This window comes from Dromaius novaehollandiae, chromosome 22 (assembly GCF_036370855.1).
Source record: "Dromaius novaehollandiae isolate bDroNov1 chromosome 22, bDroNov1.hap1, whole genome shotgun sequence".
NCBI classification, from domain to species: Eukaryota; Metazoa; Chordata; class Aves; order Casuariiformes; family Dromaiidae; genus Dromaius; species Dromaius novaehollandiae.
This window is the reverse complement of record NC_088119.1, coordinates 8,704,759-8,726,415: the sequence shown is the minus strand read 5'-3', so window position 1 is coordinate 8,726,415 and position 21,657 is coordinate 8,704,759. Positions and strand designations below refer to the sequence as shown.

At 48.3% G+C, this 21,657-nt stretch overlaps 1 protein-coding gene across 12 annotated transcripts in view; it reads right to left on the bottom strand.

Moving 5' to 3' along the window:
• Positions 1-279: 279 nt before the first annotated feature.
• Positions 280-21,657, bottom strand: part of FAM117A (family with sequence similarity 117 member A) — a 34,527-nt gene continuing 13,149 nt past the window's right edge. For 9 of the 12 annotated variants that reach the window (XM_064524609.1, XM_064524611.1, XM_064524608.1 and 6 more), the window contains 7 exons: positions 8,908-9,074; positions 5,131-5,247; positions 4,471-4,584; positions 3,982-4,116; positions 3,060-3,282; positions 2,548-2,668; positions 280-2,010 (listed from right to left, as the gene is read on the bottom strand). In XM_064524609.1, the coding sequence (XP_064380679.1) occupies positions 1,671-2,010; positions 2,548-2,668; positions 3,060-3,282; positions 3,982-4,116; positions 4,471-4,584; positions 5,131-5,247; positions 8,908-8,928 (1,071 nt within the window). In that variant the 5' untranslated portion in view covers positions 8,929-9,074 and the 3' untranslated portion in view covers positions 280-1,670. The remainder of the gene's footprint in view (positions 2,011-2,547; positions 2,669-3,059; positions 3,283-3,981; positions 4,117-4,470; positions 4,585-5,130; positions 5,248-8,907; positions 9,075-21,657) is intronic. The other 3 variants (XM_064524605.1, XM_064524606.1, XM_064524607.1) reach the window with 3 other exon arrangements.

Sequence of the window (21,657 nt, the reverse complement as noted above, 5' to 3'; positions counted from 1 at the left end):
GATGTGGAGCGCGCGGATTGGCTTGGCGGCCGGGTGCGGGGCCAGAGGGCGGGGCCCTGGTGGCGTTCGGGCGGTCGCCTGAGCGATTCGGGTGCGGTGCGCGCATACGCAGTACGGTGCCGAAGCTGACGGGGGCGGTCCCTGCCAGCAGAGCGCCGCGCAGGTCCTACCGCCCGCCGGTCCCTCCCTGCCCGCAGCCTCCGCTACCGCGGACCGTCAGCAAGCTGCTGCACGCTCCCGTGCCTCCAGTTTATATTAAAGCCCAAAGAAAAGAGGTACTCCGGATGCCTGAAATATTTATTCTTTTTTCCTTTTAACTGGCAATATCAGGATCTGCAAAAAAACACCCTCCTCTAAACACAAGACAAGAACTCCAAAGCTAACATTCCTCCTTTAAGCTCTGCAATACATACATAAAATACAAACTTCAAACAGCTGCAAAAATAGTGTCTTTGGAAGAAAATAGAGTTTCTACATCAGATACAAGAAAACAGGCTCCTCCAGTACAACCCCGAGCCTTTGCAACAGAACACAACTCAAATACTTTTGTTGTCAAGAGGCATTGCAATCAATGTTCCCATGTTATCGCTTTGCTGTCCAAGGCATCGTTTTGGGACAGTGCTGCTGGATTTGGCATGTTTCAGGGACTCCTGCCCAGGCACGGTCCCAGCCATCACTGCTCTAGGTGCAGCAGAGCAGCACCCTGCCCCCCCACCCCCAGCCCTGCTGCCCAGGCCCATGGCTGGAAAGCAGCACGTAGTTTCTCTATAGCAGCAGCCTCCCTCAAGCAGGACCTTTGTTATTGCCCACTTAATTTCCACCCCCTTTTCCCACAGGGAGGCCGAGGCACTGGGAAGACCCTCGCCCACCCGCAGGGAAGCCACTGCAGAGCAGCAAATGCCACCCTCACCCCAGGCACATGAGCAGCTTTCCAGCCCCCAGGGCCCCTGTGTGCTGCTTGGAGATGCACAGGCCTGTGTTTAGTCATCTGCATTTTCCCACACCTGGCAGGGGTTTCTCAAGGCTCCTCAGAGCTCCAGGCTCCCTTCGAGGTGTCAGTTGTCCCCAGGAGGCACCATCAGGGATCCCCAGCCCCCCCCCACCATCCCAGTGCTCCGCAGTCTGAGTGATCTGTCTTAATAGTGCAGATACACATCAAGTTCTGCTCCAATACGTGTTTTCTAGAGGCATCTTGCCCAGGCTCTGCCTTCTCCAAGAGCAGCTCTGCTACAAGCCCCTTCTCCCCACTTCCCACTCCCCAGGATTCAGCAAGGCCCGGCAGCCACAGGGGGAAGCGCTGGGAAGCTCCACCTGAATTCCCTTAGCTCAACCTCCTTCCGAGCCAGGGCGCCTGAGTTTGCCTCTGCTCGCAGCAGCAGGGCCCCGCTGCTCTTCACCAGCAAAACAATCACACAGGAAACAAAGACATTTCAACACAGGAAAGTGCTTTGAACGGGGGAGGCTCGGAGAAACAAGCCTCTCCAGCAGCGAGGAGTCCTGTGGCACACTGCACTTCAGTTTGTCACCCTCAGAGGAAGCCTGCTGCGCTTCTCCACCCCGGGGCTGCCTCTTAGCTGTCACGTCCCAACCTCAAGGCACTCGTCTCCGCAGGCTGGCTAAGCTGCGCTGAGGAGCCCGCGATGCTGAGGCCGGCCAGCCTCCCCAAGGCTTCACACCACAAGGGAGCTGTGGAAGACGACGCTCTCCTCCGGCTGGCCACGCTTCCAGTGTTCGTAGTTCAGCGAAGGCGATTTAGACACCTCACTAAAGCCATCTACCGCGGGGTCCTTCCGCACCCCAAGGAACGGGGTGGGGGCCGAGGACTGACAGGACGTAAACGAGCCCGTGCCAGGGCTGGAAGAAGCAGGAAATCCCCTGAAGAGGAAGCCCACGTTTGGGAAGAGAGGCTTCACCAGGCTGACCGGGCAGAAGGCAGAACCGGTGGGGTTGAAGTGCACTTTGTTCTTATCTGGGCAGGAAGGCTGAAAAGTCTGATCGGGGCTGGGGGATCTGGAGGAGAGAGAAGAGTGGAGGTGATTAGGAACAGACACTCCCAAGGGCACAGAGCTGTCAGGTTTGCAGCTGCAGGGAAAACACCTGGAGTTCTGCAGCCTTCGAAGAGCCTCACTGAAAGCTGTATTGCTTTTACTGTGAGCTGGCCCATTCTTCAGGCACAGAACAGGCTCTGCAGAGCAGCATGAAGAGCCTGTTGTTTCAAAAGCACACTTATTTATAGGAGAACCAGCTCTTTTTCTTCAAGATGCTGTGATGGCCGAGAAAAACCTACTGCCTGGGAAGGGCAAGGAACCAAGAGATCCCTGTGAGCATGTCTGAGGGTTAGTGATTTGGATTTCCAGCTCTTGCCGCAGGACCTGAGCAGGCACATTTCTGCTAGGAGAGCCTTTCCTTTAGAGGCAGCTCTGCACTTTCTAGAACAGGGGGTGGCAACAGGAGCGGCAACAGAAGCCTCAGCTGCCCCCAGCCCAGCATCCTGCTGTAGCACCACCTCATGTGAGCTCTCTTCTGCCAACGACTCCCCATACTTACAAAGCTTCTTCAAAGGCCCGGACTTTCTCACATCCCTCAGGAGGTTCCCGTTTAAACATGTAGCTGTGGTTGGGCCGAGGAGAAGAAGCAAAGGCCAGGACTGGAGAAGGGCTGCCACCCTCTAGGACAAAAGGAAGATTTTTTTTGAGAAGATTTTAGAAGAAACCAACAGAGCTCTTTAAATCAACACCAGACCTGCTTTTCTCGACCCCAGGGCTGCAGGCTATAACAATATCCCAAAGCCACAACATTAGATCTGTTTCGTTCCCAGCTTGTATCCCCCATCTAGTATTGGAAACCACCACCTGGAGGCTAATTACTGGAACTTTAAAGAGTCCATTATGGTTTAGCCAAATTGGCTGAGACCCTCTCCTCCCCCATCTTCACTGCAGCTTCCAACCCACCGTGCAAACAGGGATGAGACAGGAGACATTGCACTGGGACTGCCAAAAGCTACTGCCACCATCCGTCTCCCCTGAGCTCCCACAGCCTCTTAGCTTTCCAGCATTTACCTTTCTCCTTTGGATCTGGCTGCACCTCATCCACAGCAGAGGAGAGCTCTTCTGCCGCCAGTCTCACTGGGGTGTGCGGAGAAAGGCGGAGGGGCACAGAAGGGGACGGAGAAAGAGAGAGACTGCTGCAGCTGCTACTGCTGGGCTCCAGGGTCAGGGATGCGTCTCCGGAGCCTCTCTGGGCTGGTGCCGGCGCCCTGTGGCCATCTGGGACATCCAGGATCTAGGGAGGAAGCAAAGCGGATCAAGAAACTCCCTTTCATACTAGTGGAAAAGCTTAACAGCGCTTGCACCTGCACTGGCCAGAGGAGTCCTACCCCTCTGGCCCAGAAAATAGGAAGGGTGCTGGACCGGACTCATTTCTCCGGCTCCTACAGAGACCCCTTTTCCTTGCAAGCTGGATGCTTGCACATGGGGAGGAGCAGGCTCACGATGCAGCGGTAGCAAAGGCAGCCAGGTGTAGAGAGAGGAAAGCAGATAGCAGCTAGTGGAGGTGTTGGATCAGGTTACAGGCACAGCGTCCCCTTCAAGGAGTTAAGTCCTGAGGCAAACAAAGGGCAGAGGCCCCCCTGTATACTGCTACACGCTCCAGTTCACAAGCTGCCTGGGATCATCTCTCCCACATCGGCACAGTACACAGCAGCCTTTGGATGCCAGTCTAATATAGCACCTTATAGCTGTCAGTGAGGTGCCACCTCTCCTGCTGTCACCACTGGCTCATCTCCCATAGCATGAGCAAGTTTTAAGGAGAGAAGCCAGCAGCCACTTGGCCCAATTCCAGCAGTTTTAGGCCTAGCACAGAATGAAACTAGGCATGCAGACTGTCCTCACCGCCAAGGAAGATACAGGCAATGTCCTCAGACGAAAGGATTTCAGAGACCACCCAGGAGATTAGGGCAGTCTTCTAGTGGCCTTCACTCACCCTCAAAAGCTCTTCGTCTCCCTGTTCTTTCACAAACACTTCCTCCAGTTCTTGGTTTAGCCCCTCAAGGCTCCTGTGCAAGCAGGGGCTGAGCCTCAAAATGGGAGATGGAGAAAGGAATCCCGAAGGAGAGTCCTGTAACAAGCCAGAGTCAGACAACAGTTAGTTACCTCTGCACAGACTCACCACTGCTCAGAGCAGTTGCATCCTCATTTCCCACAGCTCTCCAGAGCCCAGCCAAAGCCTCCCAGGAGGCCGACTGGAGAAGGCTGACAGAAAAGACACAATAAACTAGCTGCAAATCAAAGCACTCAAGGGGATATGCTGGAGATAAGAAGGGGTATGCAGGGGGAGAAAAAATTCTCCCCTCTCAGACATGAGAGCAGAAGTCAGAGGACAGCTCGGGCACCTGCCAGCAGAAACAGGAGTTTGCTCTCCACCTCATTAGGGCACACAGTGACAGCAGAGCAAAGGGAGACTTGAACATACCCTGAGCGATCCAAGGACAGCATGGTCCCCCTGGAGTGGGGAGCTCTTCTCCTTTTCTTTGCCACTTCTGCCATTTAGCTTTGTTCGCTGGAGCTGTTGCTTCAGTTTGGCAATCTAGCAAACAAAGTTTCAGCTACAGAACCAGACAAGCCAACGCTCCTCCACCAAAAAAGGACCATCTTCTCTCTCCTCCCCCTTTCTTCCAACCCACTAGGAAGTGCCAAAATAGAGACAGTTTAATCACACAACAAGCAGCTCTGGCCACCTCTCAAAGGACAGGCCAGAAGTACTCTCAAGGCCTAGTCAAACTCCCCCATTAAAATGTGGTCCATGCCTTTCGTCTAGCAGATCTGGTTATCTTCCACCTACAGAAAGTTATGAAGAAGGCCCTGCTGGAACCCACATATGCTACAACACCTACGAGCAATGCACAGAGCTTCAGTGGTGCTTCTTTACGATGGCTGCTGCCAAAGGAAGCCAACAAGAAGATCAGCCTCCAGTTAAGTCAGAGTGTTAGGGATCAGAATAAGGGCTAATGTCTCATCTCCTATGGTAGCCTCTCATCCCTGTCCTCCCACTGCCCTCCCATGCAAGCAGGAACCTCCTACAGATTAGCTGCAAACACAATCTTGCTTAAGCATTGGGAGCGGTCTCTTTTACCTCTCTGCGGTGATCTGTGCTACCCCAAGAAGCAGAACGCTTGTGAGTACTGGAGCTGGCTTTCCCCACTTCTGCTTCATACCAGGACACTGGAGTCTGAAGTGACGAGAAACACGGCTGAGAACAATCACATTTACTGGTTTTGAGACTGGTAGTAGAGACCAAAGAATAAAAGTGACCAGCTACTGCCCGTCCATTGTCCTATTCCAGCCTTCCCCCATCAATGCAATGCTCAGTGAAATACACTAAGGGAATTTACCTTTCAAAATTTGCCAAAACTAAGATTTTGACCAGATTTGTGCCTGTTAGAAAACTGCACCTCATCCGGACCTCACAGAGGCACGTGGCAAGAGACCTACTCAGAAGTTAGCAGCTTAATCACAACAAGTACCTGCCAAGATCAAGTACACGAATGCATTACTCCAGAGAAATAACCACAACCGCCCCCTGCGCTGCCTGCACCGGCTCCGGACTGGTGAAAAGTGGCGTGGGGTTGCAGGCACTCAACGTGGGGAGAAGCATTATCGAGAGGAAAAGCCTCACCCAACGGCGAGAACGCACAGCTCGCTGCCGAGACCTCAGGCTCCCGTATCAGAGTTCAAAGGCGTAACCAAACCCAGCGTTTGGCCCGCGGACTCTGAGCGCTGGAGGAACCCAGCTGCCTCTCCAGCTCAGGGCTGGCAGTTCTCAGCTTACTCCCTTCATTTAGAAAAACAGCCTCAGCACCACATTACACAGCTGTTTCCCAAGCAACAACTACATTTCGAATATCTACGGCCATCAGAAAAGGGCTGTTAATCTGAGCAGCAAAGGGTGTGAACTTCCTTCCAGTGAGCTCGGTGCGCAGTGGGAGACTCCAGCATCACAACGGTCCCAAGGCGCATCGTTTGAGATCAGCCGCTGTTTCTCTCCCCCAACATCACATTTCTGTGCCTCTCACAACGTTCACCCCGTGTCACTCTGCTGCCTGCCATTTCTGTGGGAGGCTTTGGATGATACTTCCCTCCTTCCTCCTTCGCGACATGCTGCCAGAAGGTGCAAGGGCCTGAGAACAGTTCCTGTCCAAGCAGCTTAGCCGATCTCCCCAGAGGCTACTGCAAGAACAGCAGCTGTTTTAAACAACCCTGTTGAGTCAGGAGGATGACTGAAGCCTCTCCTCTCAAAAGGAGTTTTAAAACAACTTACTTAATCCAAAGGAACAAGGCAAAATACAAAAGAGAAACCCTGTACCTCTTGGGGCAACTGGATACAGGTGATTTTGAGGCAGAAATCCAGCCTTCTCCTGAGTTTCAGGCTCTGAACTGAAGCCCTCCTGACACAGCACTAAGCAGAGCGCACTAAGCCTTCTCCACTGCTAACACTAACTGTTGTCTGTGGCTCCTTTTTGCAATGCCGGTAAGCAGACAACACCACGGTACAGAATTTGTTCCATTTAATTTACAATGCTCAGCTTTTGTGGTTTGAGAAAAAAAGTTGGTTCAGCCTGAACCATTACTCTGAAGTCCTGCTGAACTCAGCAGTCCAGAACGCTTTCGGTCACTGCTATCTCTGTACGGCACCAGATAGTGCTGGGGAACAGGCCAGTGCTACAGGAAACCCCGTGGTCAAGACCAACCTCGCAGTTTTAGCATGCAGCACTTCTGATCTCATTTCCCACCTCGAATGTTCTCTCCTAAATGACTCCAACATCAGTATTTGTCATTTATCCCAAAACACTGTCATTTCACATCCCTGTAGATCACACATGCAAACAAGCTCACGAGAAGCATCAAAGACCTGAGAGACACAAAACGGACCTGGGCTCCATCCCACATTGCTGCAATAGGCAGGTCTGTGGAAAGCTTAGCTCCAGCTCCCGGGAGCGCTCCTGCACCGCAGCAGGTCAGAGGAACTCGTCATGAGTCACCAGAAGTTTCCCGAGTAACTGCACCCTTCAACCCCCTGTTTGAGAAGTCACTTATGCCAGTCTGACATGCACCTGGAAACAGAGCCCGATAAAACTGCTCTTGGTGCTGCCTTCCTCCCTAGGCTGGGCTCACAGCAGTGGTGTCCTTAGGCCTTAAGTGGTTCCAGATCTCTACCCTCAGCACCATCTTTGCAGTCGTTGCCTTGATACCCACAGCACTAAGCACTGTACCACGGCTCACAAAGAAACAGGGCCTAAAAAGGAAGAAAAGTCACTCTTTGCAATAGGAAGGCCTGAACGAGTGCAAACACCCCTTACCTCTCACAGGCAGACTGTCAAGGCAGAAGGAAATTACAGAACTTTTTGTATTAACTGTGGCAAAACCGCTTCCTCAGAAAAAGGAGAGAAAAAGTGCTTTGCACAGCAAGCTAAAGCCACAAGCTCCAATCATGTATATTGCTGCCATCCTCACCCCCACATAGAGCACCTGCACTTGCATCCCTCACTTAACCACCTTAAGATAGCAAATCTACAAAGCTCTGCAAAACAGCTGATCAGTAACTGCATAAGAAGGGAAGTAAACACGTACTGGCTAGCAGATAAAGTCCCAACTTTGATAACTTTATTAGGCCTGAAAACATGGAAGGAGTGGCAAAGTTCTGGAGGCGATGATGGGGAACATTCTGTTAATACACAGGGCAGTCTAGAAATCGGGCCTTTATTCCCAATTTCCAACAATAGGCAAGTCATTTAACAGCCCCCCCCCCTCAGTTTGCGCATGTGTGTAACAGCAGAGATAATTGCTTGTTTCACAGGCATGCTGCAAGGTAAAATTAGCATTTGCAAGACACTTCACATAACTAAGGAAAGACTGCCGCACACCTGGCCTATTCACTGCAGAGGCTGAGTGATCAGCTCCATATTCAGCAGAGTCAGAATTAACATAGTGCTATCTTCCATTCTGGGAAGGAGGAGGTCTCTCTTCTCCAGCTGTTTCCCAAAAAGGGGCCATGTGCAAGAAAAACTAAGCAGCTGCAGTTCCAAAACACTGGGGTTAAATGTTCCCACCATTGCCTTAAGACAGAAAGGAAGAGTGTGCTTCCCTGACACAGAAATAAAGTCAGACAGATTCTTTCCTTTCCTTTTCAGCATGCCCTCTGCCCTCAACAGAGAGCCTGGGCACCAGAACTGAAACAAAAGCAGGCAAGAACACATTGGAAAAGGACAATGGAAGTTGGAATCCAATTGAGAATTTCCTGCAAACAGCCCAGTAATAAATTGTTGAATAGCAAAGATCAAACAGCAAGTTAACAGAGATTGAATGTGCTAAATAAACGACTGCTTAACCAAACGGATGCTCTTATCCTTCTAAATTCTTTCACTTCTACAGATAGGCAAGCAGTATTTGCTGCCATACAGTAATATTTACAGGTTGCTAAGAGTTCCTCGAGGTCTGGACCTTTTCCATGCTACAGTAGAGAGCTGTGCTGTTCATGCGAGTAAGCCCTTCTGTGGGAGCACCCTTGACTTCTCAGTGTGTGGCACAGAGCCCGCGGGTGTTATATAAGGACTTGGCCCAGAACTGCAAGCCAGAAGAAAAAAAAAAGTAGCATTGAGCCAGTACTGGAGCAGAAAGCCAGAGGCCATCTGCCTCCAAACAAGGCCAAGGAAATTCTAACTCTGCACCAAAGTGGAAGGAATTGAAGCTGAGAAGCAAAAGAGGGAAAAAAAAAGTGTCTTCCTAGAAAGTTGCAGCTGGACAGATGAAAAATTTAACGCTTTCTCTACTTATCCCCAGTTTACAGTCTGTTTCAGTTCTGCAACCCTCTCCTGGCCCAGAGACTTCACGCGTAGTCTTTGAGCACATATACCTGGGTAGCTTTGTCATTCATGCACGAAGTGGAAGCCCCGTCAGCGTCCCGTGGCCATTGTCCCAAGAGGTACGAGCCCACGATGGTGTCTAACGAAGAGGTGCGCCGCACACGGGGCTGCCTGGGCCGGCAGGTCTTTTCAGTAGCAGCAGCACATGGGACGCTAGCTAGATGAGGGGAAAAAAAGAAAAAAGATTAAGACTTCCAAAGCCAAGACACAGTAACGGCTATCACAATTAAGTCCACATCCATTGCAAAGATTACAAGGCAGGAACTAGGATGGACAGACTGGAAAAGTCCATTTATTTTGTGGGAACCAAAGTCCTATTGCTTCTAACGTGGCCACTGAGTCTCCACTCTTACAGTAGCAGAAGCTCTTCTGGGCCAAGGCCATGCTGCTGCCCAGCCAGTACAGTGCAAACAGTTTTGCTGCCCATAGTTAGCTGTTAAAAGTAAACAGCACCAGAAACACGCTGCTTGATCAGAGCGGGCCAGCCAGGGCTGGTGGACAGACTCCCCAGTCCACCCTCCTACTCATTCCACTCCACTGCAGAAAGCCGTATTCACGCTTATCACCAAGAGATTGCTTCTCCAGAACAAGAGATTTTATTGCAGTCCTTAAGTGGCTGCTTGAAACCATTGCTTAGACATTCCAGCCGAAGTCAAGGGAGCTACTACACAATAGAGTGAAATACTCCGCATGTCCACAATTCTTTTGCATTAGCACTACAGAACTACAAACACTGCCTACAGGGCCATATTTCTTACTAGCCGGAGCACAGTGTGTGGTCAGAGAACCCAGGCTCTTACCCACGACAAGACCCAACACTGAAAGGCAGGCTGCGTGCCTCAGTTTCCCCCCAAGGAATTGGGACAGTGTTTGCTTCCAGTCTCAAGGAGGCTACGAAAACGTTTGCCAAGTTTTGGCTCCTCCAGTGGGACTAAGCGAGTCTCAGTGAGGTTAGCAGCTGTGGGCATTCACTCAAAGACCAAAAATGGAGATACGCAGTCTGCTCATTGCCAGAGCCCATCGCTGGCCAGGCCCAAAGTAAAACCCAGGGTTCCGGTTCTGTTTTCTGCAGCTTCCATGAGATGACTGCACTGTCTCTTCAGACAGTATTTTCATAACAGTAGTTTTCTGACAAACAGAAAAGCTTCGTAAACAAAGCTAGCTTAAGTTCATGTCAGTAATGATGCACACCAGCACAACTCCATTGCAAGCCATCAGCAGAGTGCGGGATGCCAAATGTCCCTCTTGGCAGGCTGAGGCGAGGGCATACATACAACACACGCTTTGCTGCTCAGATCACATCCTGGTAAGCTCCAGACTAGATGTGGTCTGCACGCATGGCCCATATATATACAGCACAGCTGCTCTCTTCTGTAGCTTTGTCGTCATCCTTGTAGTAGAAAGAAGGTGTTATTGCCAAAACCAAAAAAGGTAGCAACGAAGAGGCAAGTTCGAGCCAGCACAAAAGTTTGTTTGCATTTAGCTTTGATTAGGCATGCAAATTGCCATGCACATTAGGACCAGCCCTGTGGCCTCCCGGCGAGATATTAGTAATGCCACGAGCAGCTCTGCTCCGGGTCCTTTGTGTACAGACATTGTCTCCTTCCTCCCTGAAATCAGGGCACAGCAGGCAGGTAGCAAGTTAAACCACGCTAAAACCAATGTAAAGACTGTTAAGGACTCTGCCGTGTTTGCCAAATACCTTTTATACCCAAAGGCTCCGCAGCGCTCGCTGCGTGGCAGTCTGCGGGCTCAGAAACGGCCGAGGCTGCTTCCAGGACACTATTAAATACATCTTTTTTATTATCTAGAATAGCATTTGAGAAGAGAGCAGAAACAAAAAGCCAGGCAGGAGGGCTAGAGCAGCGGCAGTCCTTGCACCACAGCCACACCTCACAGGGTCCGCACAGGATTAAAGGCTTATTGTGCTCAGTCCAGCTGGCATTTCAAGACGTGCTGCCTGTTTCCAACACTTAACAGTCTAAGACAGCTACCACTAATTCTAATTTAGAAACTCATTAGCTTTTGCAGCTTCCTCTTTAGCACCTCATTGCCCCCGCCGCTGCGTTACTGCATCTCCATTACGTACGGCTTCAGCTGTCTCTTCCTCTCGCGCTGGTCTCCCCGACTAGGCTGCTGGCAGGAGAACTGAGCGCTCTCACAACAGAATAGCCCTTCTCCCACACCGTGTTTTGCCAGCACACGTCCACTGTAGCCAGAGGAGAAGCTACGCCCTCTCCTCCACAAAGCCCTCCGAAACGCCCTCTCAGCAGCCAGCACGTCTGGGGTCACCTCCATCCTCCAGACCTTCTCCAGGGCACCACAGCGAGCACCAGCTCTTCGGCAGCCTGCAGGGACCTCGAGGGCAGAGGAACAGGGCTGTGACAACCGCACCCGTCACACACGACAAGTGACAAATGCACACGTCCAAGGCCACTACAGAAAGCAAGAGCCTCGCTTCCCGTTTACGAAGCACGGCTCGGCGTTAAGCACTGCTTTGGCTCCAAGCAGCACCCAGGAGGGTGGGTGGGTGGGTGGGTGAGCCGGGAGGACACCGGGGTGCCGGCTGGAGGCAAGCCACCCTCACCGGGTGCAAAGGGCTGCAGAGGGCTGCAGGCAGCCGGAGAGCGTTTCGGGCTCAAGGAGAGAGCGCAGGAGAGGCGCTGGGGCAGGGTGGAGCGTCCTGTTTACAGCTCGGTTCTATTATCATCCCTCCGCACCGCGCCGAGCCGGCACAGCTGCCACCTGGCCACGAGCTCTGGATTTGGTCCAAGGCAGCCACACAGCTGAGAAGCATCAGGTTGGGGCACTTTTACTTTTCATGTGACAGCAAAGCTGCTGAAGATAACAGAACCGTCGCTGTATCTCCGAGAGCCATTTGGCTCTCTCCCATCGCTGCACCAGGCTTTCGCGCAGGCAGAAATTAAAGAGACCAGTGCGATACGTGCATTTAAAATTGGAAACTTTTTAGCTCTTTTTTAGTACTGGAGCCCTGGGCTTGCTTCTCCCTGAATTTTCCCAACTGTGTCAACCCTGGGGGGCTCAGAGCGTCCTGAACAGCCTCCCCAGGCCAGCCAACCTCTGCATCCAAGAGCAAATTGAGATCTTCAGTAAATTTATCAAAAAAGCTACTAAAAATGACTTTCAATTTCCCACCCCAAAATTTCCAGAGTGGCTTTTAAACAAATACAGCTGAATCCTAAAATGATGACAAGCAACAAAGTAAAGTTCCCACTACTTCTCCTTTTAGAGTTGTAAAACTTTCTTCCTTCCCTCTCCAGATTTCACCCTGGGGAAATTGACCCTTTAATATCAGAAGAACGCTTAGAAATTTAAGGACATGCTGTTCAGACCCTGACATTTCTGGAACATGTCCATGTAAAGGTCTATCTTAAAGTGAGGAAGCATAAAAGAAGAGTCCATGTTCAAGCATAGCCAGTGCTAAACCATGGGACAACGCTGTACCCCAGCCTCCGCTGTGCAGGGGGGCTTTGCTTACGTTCTGTAATATCGGGGCATATCAAATGGTTTTTGGATGCACTTTTCAGGTCATTGGCTCAAGCAAGAGTCATAAGCAGCTTCCCAGAGAACCTGCCAGGAAGGGTAGAGCTAAGGCAGAACCCAAGCAATTCGGCCAATAATCAACTTATACAAATATCTTCCACCCCAGTATTACAGAACGTCCACCTAATTATTTAAGTTCTGTATCAGCTTTCCCCACCTGTGCACCTTCTAATGTCCTTCACAACACACATCTTATGCAGATTACTGCTAACGCGGGGCAGTAAGACAACCTAAATACCCAAGCACAGTTTCTCAGGGGCTTGGCAAACCACAGCAGGACCCTGTGACGCAGAAGTTTCTTTCCTGACAAGGCTGGAAGCCTGAGAAACCCACAAACTGGGCTGGCGGCTAAGTATCGGTGTCCCCGATGGCACCCCAGTACCGCTTCCTTGATCTTTAACAACTTCCTACAACCTATCGCGGAGATCGTGATACAACACTGTTCTGCACCACAGCTACTCGGACACAGTTCAAACGATACAACCCAGATGCGCACAGCCACAGTTCCCACGTTCCTCTTGCTTCCCAGGCCAGGTATTCCTGCAGGAGAAAGGAAATGAGCTATCCTACCATGTCGGAGTGCTAAAGACGTGCACTATGTTCCTCTTAAGGACTGTACTGTTTAACAGTTCCTGTAGAAGAGGAAGAAGTCAGAGCTCTAACTCAGTCATTTCACTAGCACAAAAACTGCTGCATGGACCAAGCCGCAGCCACATCACCCTGCGCGCGCTGGATTTGATCTGACCAAGCAGGACGGTGAGGTTGTCTTGATACCCAGCAAGTGAATCTGCCATCTTCCCTTCTTTTTCATGTTTTAAAATGTAATTGGACATACCCAGGACTACCTAATGATGTATTATGAGTGATCCACGAGCCAGGTCAGGGAATCGCACTTCATCTAACCTCACTGTGAAAGATGCCGTTTCATCCCAGTGCCAGAAAGGAAGGAGAGTATCTCCTTTGAGGACCAAGAAATAATTTAGCTGGGCATTTCTAGTCCAGTGACTAGCAGTGGAAGCGTTAGCGAAATAAAGATCAAAACTGAAGCTTCAGCATTATAATGTGTTTAAAGCTCATTTCCATTTTTCTGCAGTTTCATTGCAGTGAATCAGGTTACCTGACAGGCTGCTGCCAAACAGGACTAAAGTATTCTTAGCAGCAATCAAGCTCCAGAAATATATTCTCTCTTTTTTTAAATTACTTTTTTGCTGGCTGAGCAGGTAAAAAGGAAAGTTGGTATGTTCAGACTAGCAAGTCTAGAGAAATGCAACAGAATCATCTATTTTGAACAGTCCCAATCTTTAACACAGCAGAGACTAAAAACATCGCTTTTTCCCAGCATTGCTGCTTTTACTGCACTCTGGTCCGACTCTGAAGAAGTGTTAAGATTTAAGAAACCATGCTTGCTACCATCTCAGTCAGCCCAGGCGCTTCCTCATGGCATGCTCCACCACAAAACACTGCTGCTGCGTGCCTCTTCACCAAAAGCACTCCCAGGGAACACTCTTAATCTATCAAACAATTTGAGGACAACTTAATAGTATGCAAGGAATAAGTATTTTTGCTCTGGGAATCCCAGAAAGCCTAGAAGGAGATGAACAGAGAGTTTTACCCATTCTTACTGAAGTTTAAAATCCCATGCTCCGTAAGCTACAGAAAGTCCACGTAACACGCTAGAAGACAGAAGCGTTTCACAGGAATTTACGGCACGGTCAGGAGCTAACGACCAAGACTGGAGCGAGAGCAAGACCAAGAACTGGAGGGGCAGCGAGATGAAAGGTCACAGAAGCTTGGAAGAAAAAGAATATCCCCTCCACAAAGAGGGCTACAGACAGGCCTTTTAAAGGGGAGAAGAAAAAGGATCTTGAGCTTCTCAAGAAACAGAAGTAGTAAGAGACCCAGAAAAGCCTGCTGGAACATGCTTACTCAACGCACCAAAGGACAAATGAGGCTATAAATCCACACCATCTGAAGGGTCTCCTAAAAAAATTTAAAAAGAGACAATGAAGCCAAGTAGGCATGCAAAGAAGATCTCCAGGACAAGACAGGAGGTGGGCTGACCAGTAAGCAATATCTGAAGGTTCAACGCAGTCTCCATTTTCTAGGGAAAGAAAATCTCACTTTATCCCAAAAGAAAAAAAAACGAAAAATTATGCTCAGCAGTAACACAACTGAGACAAGAATGCACTAACACAACCACTTGCAACTGATATGTATGAGTAAAGAAAAAGAACAATCTGAATGTTAAGTGGAATTTATAGGTAGATTAAAAGCTAGTGATAAACATAACCCTCAGCTGCTGCTACAAAAAAAGGACAGTTAACACCTCTAAAGCAGGATCAATCTAATAGCTCAGTAACTTCTGGCATCTTTTCACATCAAGTCTCCACAAAGGAAGTATTCTACCTCTCCACCTTGGCAATATTTTACAATTATAATCCCTTTGCCTTTAAGAAGCTTTATAACCAAAGGGAAATTCACACCCAGGTCAGAATGGGACTTCAGAGCTCTTTGCTCATCTCAGTACACATTAATACAGAAATGAAAAACCCTCAGAGCACTGAAATCCATTGCACCTTCCGGTGCAGAGACAGAAGCTGTGGTTAAACCACACTGCCCCTCATGACTCTTGCTCAAACTATATGCGCACAGCTCAAGACACCCAAAAAAGTACCTGCTGTTCCCAACGCAAAACCCTCTAAGAAAACCCACAAGAATCTATCTTTGTTTCGGAGCTCGTCCTGCACAGAAGACAGCAACCCGCTGACCAAGGACCGCAGGAAAGCAAAGAGACCACTCGGTTGTGGCCTCCAGCCAAGGGCAACGCGCATCCCACAACCACATCTCCAGGCTGGAGAGCTGGATTCCCATCTGATACAGCCCAGCAATGACTTGCCCTGCAGGCTTTGCTGAGCAGGGCTGCAGCCTTCGCAGTTGGCCCAAGAGCACAAGTAAAGAAATTCCAGGCCTTGTAATCACTCCCCTGGTTACGAGCTGCGTTAGAGTGCAGCTGGAGAGAGCTGCCCAAAGGACAGAGCATCTGCAGATATCATCGAGGAAAATTAATAAGGGACACCAGCAGTTCAAGCTTTGCTTTTTTCTTTTTTTTGGACACAGGCACTGCATTAAGAAGCAACTCCCTCAAAAACAGCTCAAGGCCTAAAGCTGAAGCTAAACACCCAGTTAATGGAGGAAATGAGCTGAACTTTTCACCTTTATCTTAATTCTTTCAAAGTTTGTTTTTCAAATGATAAAACAATCTGAAGAATTTCAACATCCTCAAACTTAAAGTCTTTGGTTGAAGTGCACATTTCCTAAGTCTCGCCTGATGCAAGGCACCACTTCAATAGGACCTTCGAGCAAGGTTTAGAAACAAGCAAAAACCTGTTCAAGCTTTAGATATTCAGGGCTCATTTCACTCTGTTCTGGGAAAATACACATGACTATGGAGCTGCTAGGATCATCCATGCCAGCCATACCAGAAGAGCAAAACCCAAGTGATGAACATAGAGCTGTGTTTTTTGTTTTTGCTAAACCTACTTGAATCAGCTGCTGATGAGCACCTAGGAATCAAGATCACTGCAAAAGATTCAGCTCTCAAACTCAAAAAGGTGAGAGAACCTGATTCCCAAGCCTTTGGAAGTCTTCCAGCACAGATAAAACAAAGTAAAACAAAGTAAAACAAAAAAAAACAAGACAGAATAAGACATTCTTGATATTTTTAGGGTTACAAACCAGCTGAAATACAAGGAAAAAGTGAAGGCTTCTCATCCTTTATATACATATATCTACATAAATCACATTAACATTTTATAGCAAGCCCTTCTCCCACACACTTTCAAAGTTGTCTTTATGGCTAATTTCAACTAAGCCACCTGCGTAGAAGGCCCAACATGAAGCTGCTGAAACAACTTTCCAGAGGAGAAAATACAGCAGGAAAATCACAACACCTGCCATACCTTACCAACATCTTTCCTTGCATATTTTCTAATTTGGAGAACACGATACCAAAGCTAAGAGCTTGCTGTTGCAGCTAACCTAAACAGAGCTTAAGCACAGCAGCATTCTGCATGTAGCAGTTGCACAAAGAAGCCTCAGGCTCAAGCATGCCAGGAACTGTACAAACTCAGTAATTCCTGCTCCTAAACGCTTACAGGCTGAAAGGACGGCACACAAGTTATGAGAAACTGAGGCACAGGGGGGAGAAGCTGCTTGCCCAAAGTCATGCAGCAGGTTCCGGGCAGGCATGGAAACAATTATCTTCCGTTATTTTTAAAGACTGGACTAACCACAGCATCATCTTTGATATTTTCCTCATTTCCTGTACAGTCACCCCTGAATTACCAACTGGTTGGAATGGCGACACCACAAACTTACTGATTTTTAAGGCAAAAAGGGATAATATAAATTCCAAGAGGGAACATACATTCTTTAAACAGGCTCAACACTGTTGGTCTGTTTACCTTTTCTTATACAACTGTGAATCGCACTAAATCAGAACTGTCATCATCAGCTGCACTAGTTATGAGGGAAGCGCCAAGATCAGCTTGGTTTAGTTAACACAGCTTAAAGGTTTTGCCATTTATGCAGCATTTCAACATCCGAGTTTTGCATGTTTTGCATAGAGAAAACTCATTGCACTCTGGCGCTCAACATTTCTGCCACGAGGCTAGGCGAAGCGCTCGTCCCTTACACCGTGCAGTCATTAGGCTGTAAAATGTTTACATGCCTTGGATAGAATTTGTTCTTCGCTGCACAAATCAGTGCCCAGGTTCTTTCAGTTCTGCACCCTACACGGCAGATGTCGAAAACTTTGCTACGGTCAATGAAATTTCGTTAAACTCCAGCTGAAAGAGTCGCAGAAAAAATCCACCCAGGGAAAATGACCCGTGAGCTCCCTAGCTCCCTCGGGACACACTGCTGTAGAAGGGACGGATCAAACTTACCGCACAGCCCTATCGCCCCGCTCCACAATTTCTGTTTTCAAATGTCATCTCCGGGATTTTAAAGCAGGGAAAAACTTGTTTCGCCCACAAAGTGTCAACACAAGTCAAGATTAGTTATAGATGTGTCCTTTGTTTCCCCCTTCCCACACCCGTATCCAGAGGCTACCAAACTGGGAGCAGCAAGTTTGGAGTGAAGGTATGATCAGTATCAGCTGAGGGCTGCAGTGCCATGAATGGGCTCCAATTACCTACCAGAAACTCGTTCTACATTAAACAAAGCCACCTGCAATGCTTCTGACTTCAAACCTGAGCCATGTATTGTATTCAGCTATGTTTTACACAAAGAGTGATTTGATTCCATAGGACAGGAGCGGGATTCTTTGGGGCTCCTGGCATCTTTGAGATGTTCCCATCCTTAACCGGTCTCTACATGACCACTTTTCCCATTCCAACACCCTCCTTGGGCTTCGCCCCTCAATTTTATCCATCTGTTTACCCATAATAGAACTGTAAAGGCAAAAGCAGAATTACTAAGGATGAATTCCAAAATTTGGAAAAGCAAAGTTTGTAGAAGCAACTGTTTGCGCAATGCAACAGCACAAACTTTCCCATGACAGAACTACTGCGTCCACACTGGAGAAAGGGTTTCTTTCTTTTTCTTCTCGCCTTTTTTTTTTTTTTTTTGAAGAGTTAATACTACTGAGATGCCCCTCTCCTAACACACGAGTTTTTAATTTGGACAAGCTCACTGCTGTAACTCCTGCTCAGTTCTGATCAGCAGAACCACGGCTTCACTCCCACTGCAGGGAATGACTCACTCCACACATTAATAAAAGCTGCTTAACAAAACCAAAACCAAACCTATCAATTTGTACATGATCTACCCTGAGAGCAGAAATCTAAAATGCAAATAATTTCAATAATGAAGTCATCACATTCCCATTTTTTCCTGAACACTTGAAGTAACCAACTCTACAGTTTCCCCACTCAGATGCAAGGAGAAGGGAAAATGGCAGAATTTATCAGCCCCAATATTTCAGAGCCATCCAACTCACACTGAAGTGACAGGAATAACTGACCACAGTAGCGTCCGAAACGTAGCAGCTCTGTACAGAACGACCCCTCCTTTGACCAAAGCAGCTGAGTTCAGGACACAAACATGATGAATCCATGCGTCCCCTGCTCATTTGTTTAAGCACCCTGAAAAACTACAGGTGTTATTTCATAGCATAAAAGAAAACTCAAGACCACATACACCACAAACACCTGGACCACTATTTTAGTAACGAAAGCCTTTATATGCATCCCCCATGACACAGAAACCCCAAGAGATAGCAATTGTTAAAGCAAACACTGCAAGGCCTGAAACCCTAAAGATGTTCAACTAATAAGACTGGGGGGAAAAGGAGACCCTCACACTTGCTTTGTGATGCCTGTAGCAAAAGAAGGGAGGAGAAAAGCATTAACAGCTCTGCTGCACCACTACCACGCAGGCAGCAACCCCACAGCACTTTCAAGTGGTAAACAGGCATTTGTATTCCTAAAGAAACATTTTCATTTTGCTAAACACACACTCGGACAGAATTGCCTATGAATAGCGTCACACTAGTCTGCATCTATAATATACACCGGGCACGGGTTTCGTTCAGATACCAAATAAAGATATTTGGCAGCCTGCTCCCTTCGTCTCACTCTAGCAGGATCCGCACAGCAAAAACAACTGGACAACTCAAAAACCAGGCAAGTTAGCAGGCAAACAACAAAATCCCAAGTAGATGAGTCACCTCGGTTAACACTAACTTCCTGAAAAGCTAAAAGGCACCCCATAACTCTCATAAAGGTGGGGTGGTCACGGTGGGAAATGGGCGGAGTTCTCTGAATTCTGCCGAAAGGAGACCATCAGAAAAGCTTCGGTTTCACGGAAGGCTAATGCTAGATCTCTCATCAAAGCCACTCCTGAAGTCCCCCAAATCAAGCAGGTAGGTTTAAAAGATGAAGACTTGCACCTATACATCTTACTGCTGTTCCTCTCCCACGCCAGTGTCACTGATAAACATACGCAGGATTTGAAAGATGTAACAGCAGTTGTCAACTTGTCTTCTCCCTGCAAGAAGTTTACTCCAAAACCAGTTCAAAAAAACCCAGGTGGTAGGTAACTCCCTATCACTAGCTATTCATCCCATCCTACTCCCTCAACTTTTAATTAAGAGTGCACAGAAAAAGCCTGCGGAACTACTAACATATGAAGTTGCTTTGCTTTTCCAATGAACTCCCTCTTCTCCCTCTGTGCGTGATCCAATTTAGACAAGTAGGCAGAGGAGATTACTTACCAGCTCACACAGTCAAAATACTATGTTCACAAATTAAAATTCATATCGGAACCTAAACAACCCCATTTTTTCAGTATCATACTGATACAAAAAAGCATAAAGCCTTTCTGATATCCCACTTTAGAATATTAGGTTTAAGTCATGCGGTAGGTGATGAGGACTGGGGTTACGACCAAGCAGAAGATTGGCAAGCGCAGAAGTCCTCCAACTAGCATGCACTTTGGTGTGGACCTTGGAGGAAACAACTAAAGCCACAAACAGCATGAGTATTGCCACTAGCTGGATTAAACTTCAAAGTTTCCACAAAGCTCATTCCGCCCTGGAGAACACACGATCGTGCCAACGTTACAGCACCTGCAGAACTCCTGACTACCCCAGCAGGCACCTCAGAGCCATCTAACCTGACATAAATGGATGCAGCAGGGAGGGGTTTGGCCTGCACCTGAACAGGATCAAACACTAGTAAATTATCTGCTTCACCCCCAAAAGCCACATCACTGAAGAGATAAGAAATTAAAAAACAAAAAAAAATTTGACACATAGGCCACATACCAGATTCATGGCTAGAAGCCCTCACATCTTGATTTCCAAACACCAAGACAACTCATTTTTAAGCATTCTTAGACCTGCTTCCTGGCACCCCCCAGTTCCAGCTCTTCCTTTTAACAGAAGCTCTTTGAGAAATTCGACAGCTGCTTCTTATTTCAATGGGATTCTCTATTAACAGAGCAGCTGCAGGATCAGACCCCGGGTCACCCAGCACCTCTTCTTCTAAAACCACAAGTCAGAGTCAAGATACCCCCGAAACCAGCCACCAAGCAGCTCTAGAGCAATTCAAGAAGCCAACGGAGCAGAACGAGAAAAGATGTGATAAAGCAATAGATTTCCGTGCTGAGCTCCCGAAAGGTAATAGCAAAAGCGTTAGATTACAAATCACTGTGACGAAGTTTCAGTTAAACCCAGCCGGTTACCGCTACAGCTCCCACACGCAGGGAGCGGACTGAAGCACCGAGCAATGGAAATTCAAATACTTCCAAAGCTGTATATGAAATGACTACGATCAAGAGGAAAAATTCAAGCTCCTGCAGCTTGAACAGCGAGGCACGGAGCCAGGAAGAAATGAAGACCAGCAATTCTGGTTCGTGTCAGCGGAGCTCCTGCCTTCTAACCCTCCGAAAGCTGCAGTGGGTTCACTGCACTTCAGAGCAGCCACAGCCCAGAGCTCTAACACAACCGAAGGACAAGAGGCAGCCTGGCTGCCTTTCTTTGAGATTTGCTTTATTTTGGGCAACATCCCAAACTACTGAGTAATTGCCCTATTAAGAGCAACTTCACCTCAGAGTTTCAGACAACCACGGGGAGGGAGTAAGAGATCAGCACTCAAAGAACATGCAATTTACTTCATGAACTTATTTCAAGCATAAATTGAGCAAAATGCTCTTTAATGGCTTCTCTGATCAATACCAACCCTGCAGAGGAAGAACTACCCTGAGCCTCCAGGAATGAAATGCACAGCGCTTCAGGACTGGCCGTTAATTCTCACTTTAGGATGGGCTACAGCACCCGCTTCTGCAAAGCGGATTAACCGGCTGCTGGCTTAAACAAGAGAACAGCGTGCTAAATGGATGCTACCGAGATCGGCCGGCCCAAAGCCTGACAAATGTTTCTTGCTGTTTAAGAAGTCTGCTTAATCTCATATTTAACCTAGAAAAAAAAGCTGTAAAAGAAGTATTTTAATACTTCTTGTAACAATGAAGAGCCAAGTAACGATCCTACGCCCAAGAGAAGTCCCGCAAACAGCCGATAGCGATGCGGACGTGAAGAAAAGGCAAAGGTTAGTATCAGGTCACCGAAAAGCTGCACTTGAATAAGGATTTTTGAAGCGGTCAGACAAATCTCA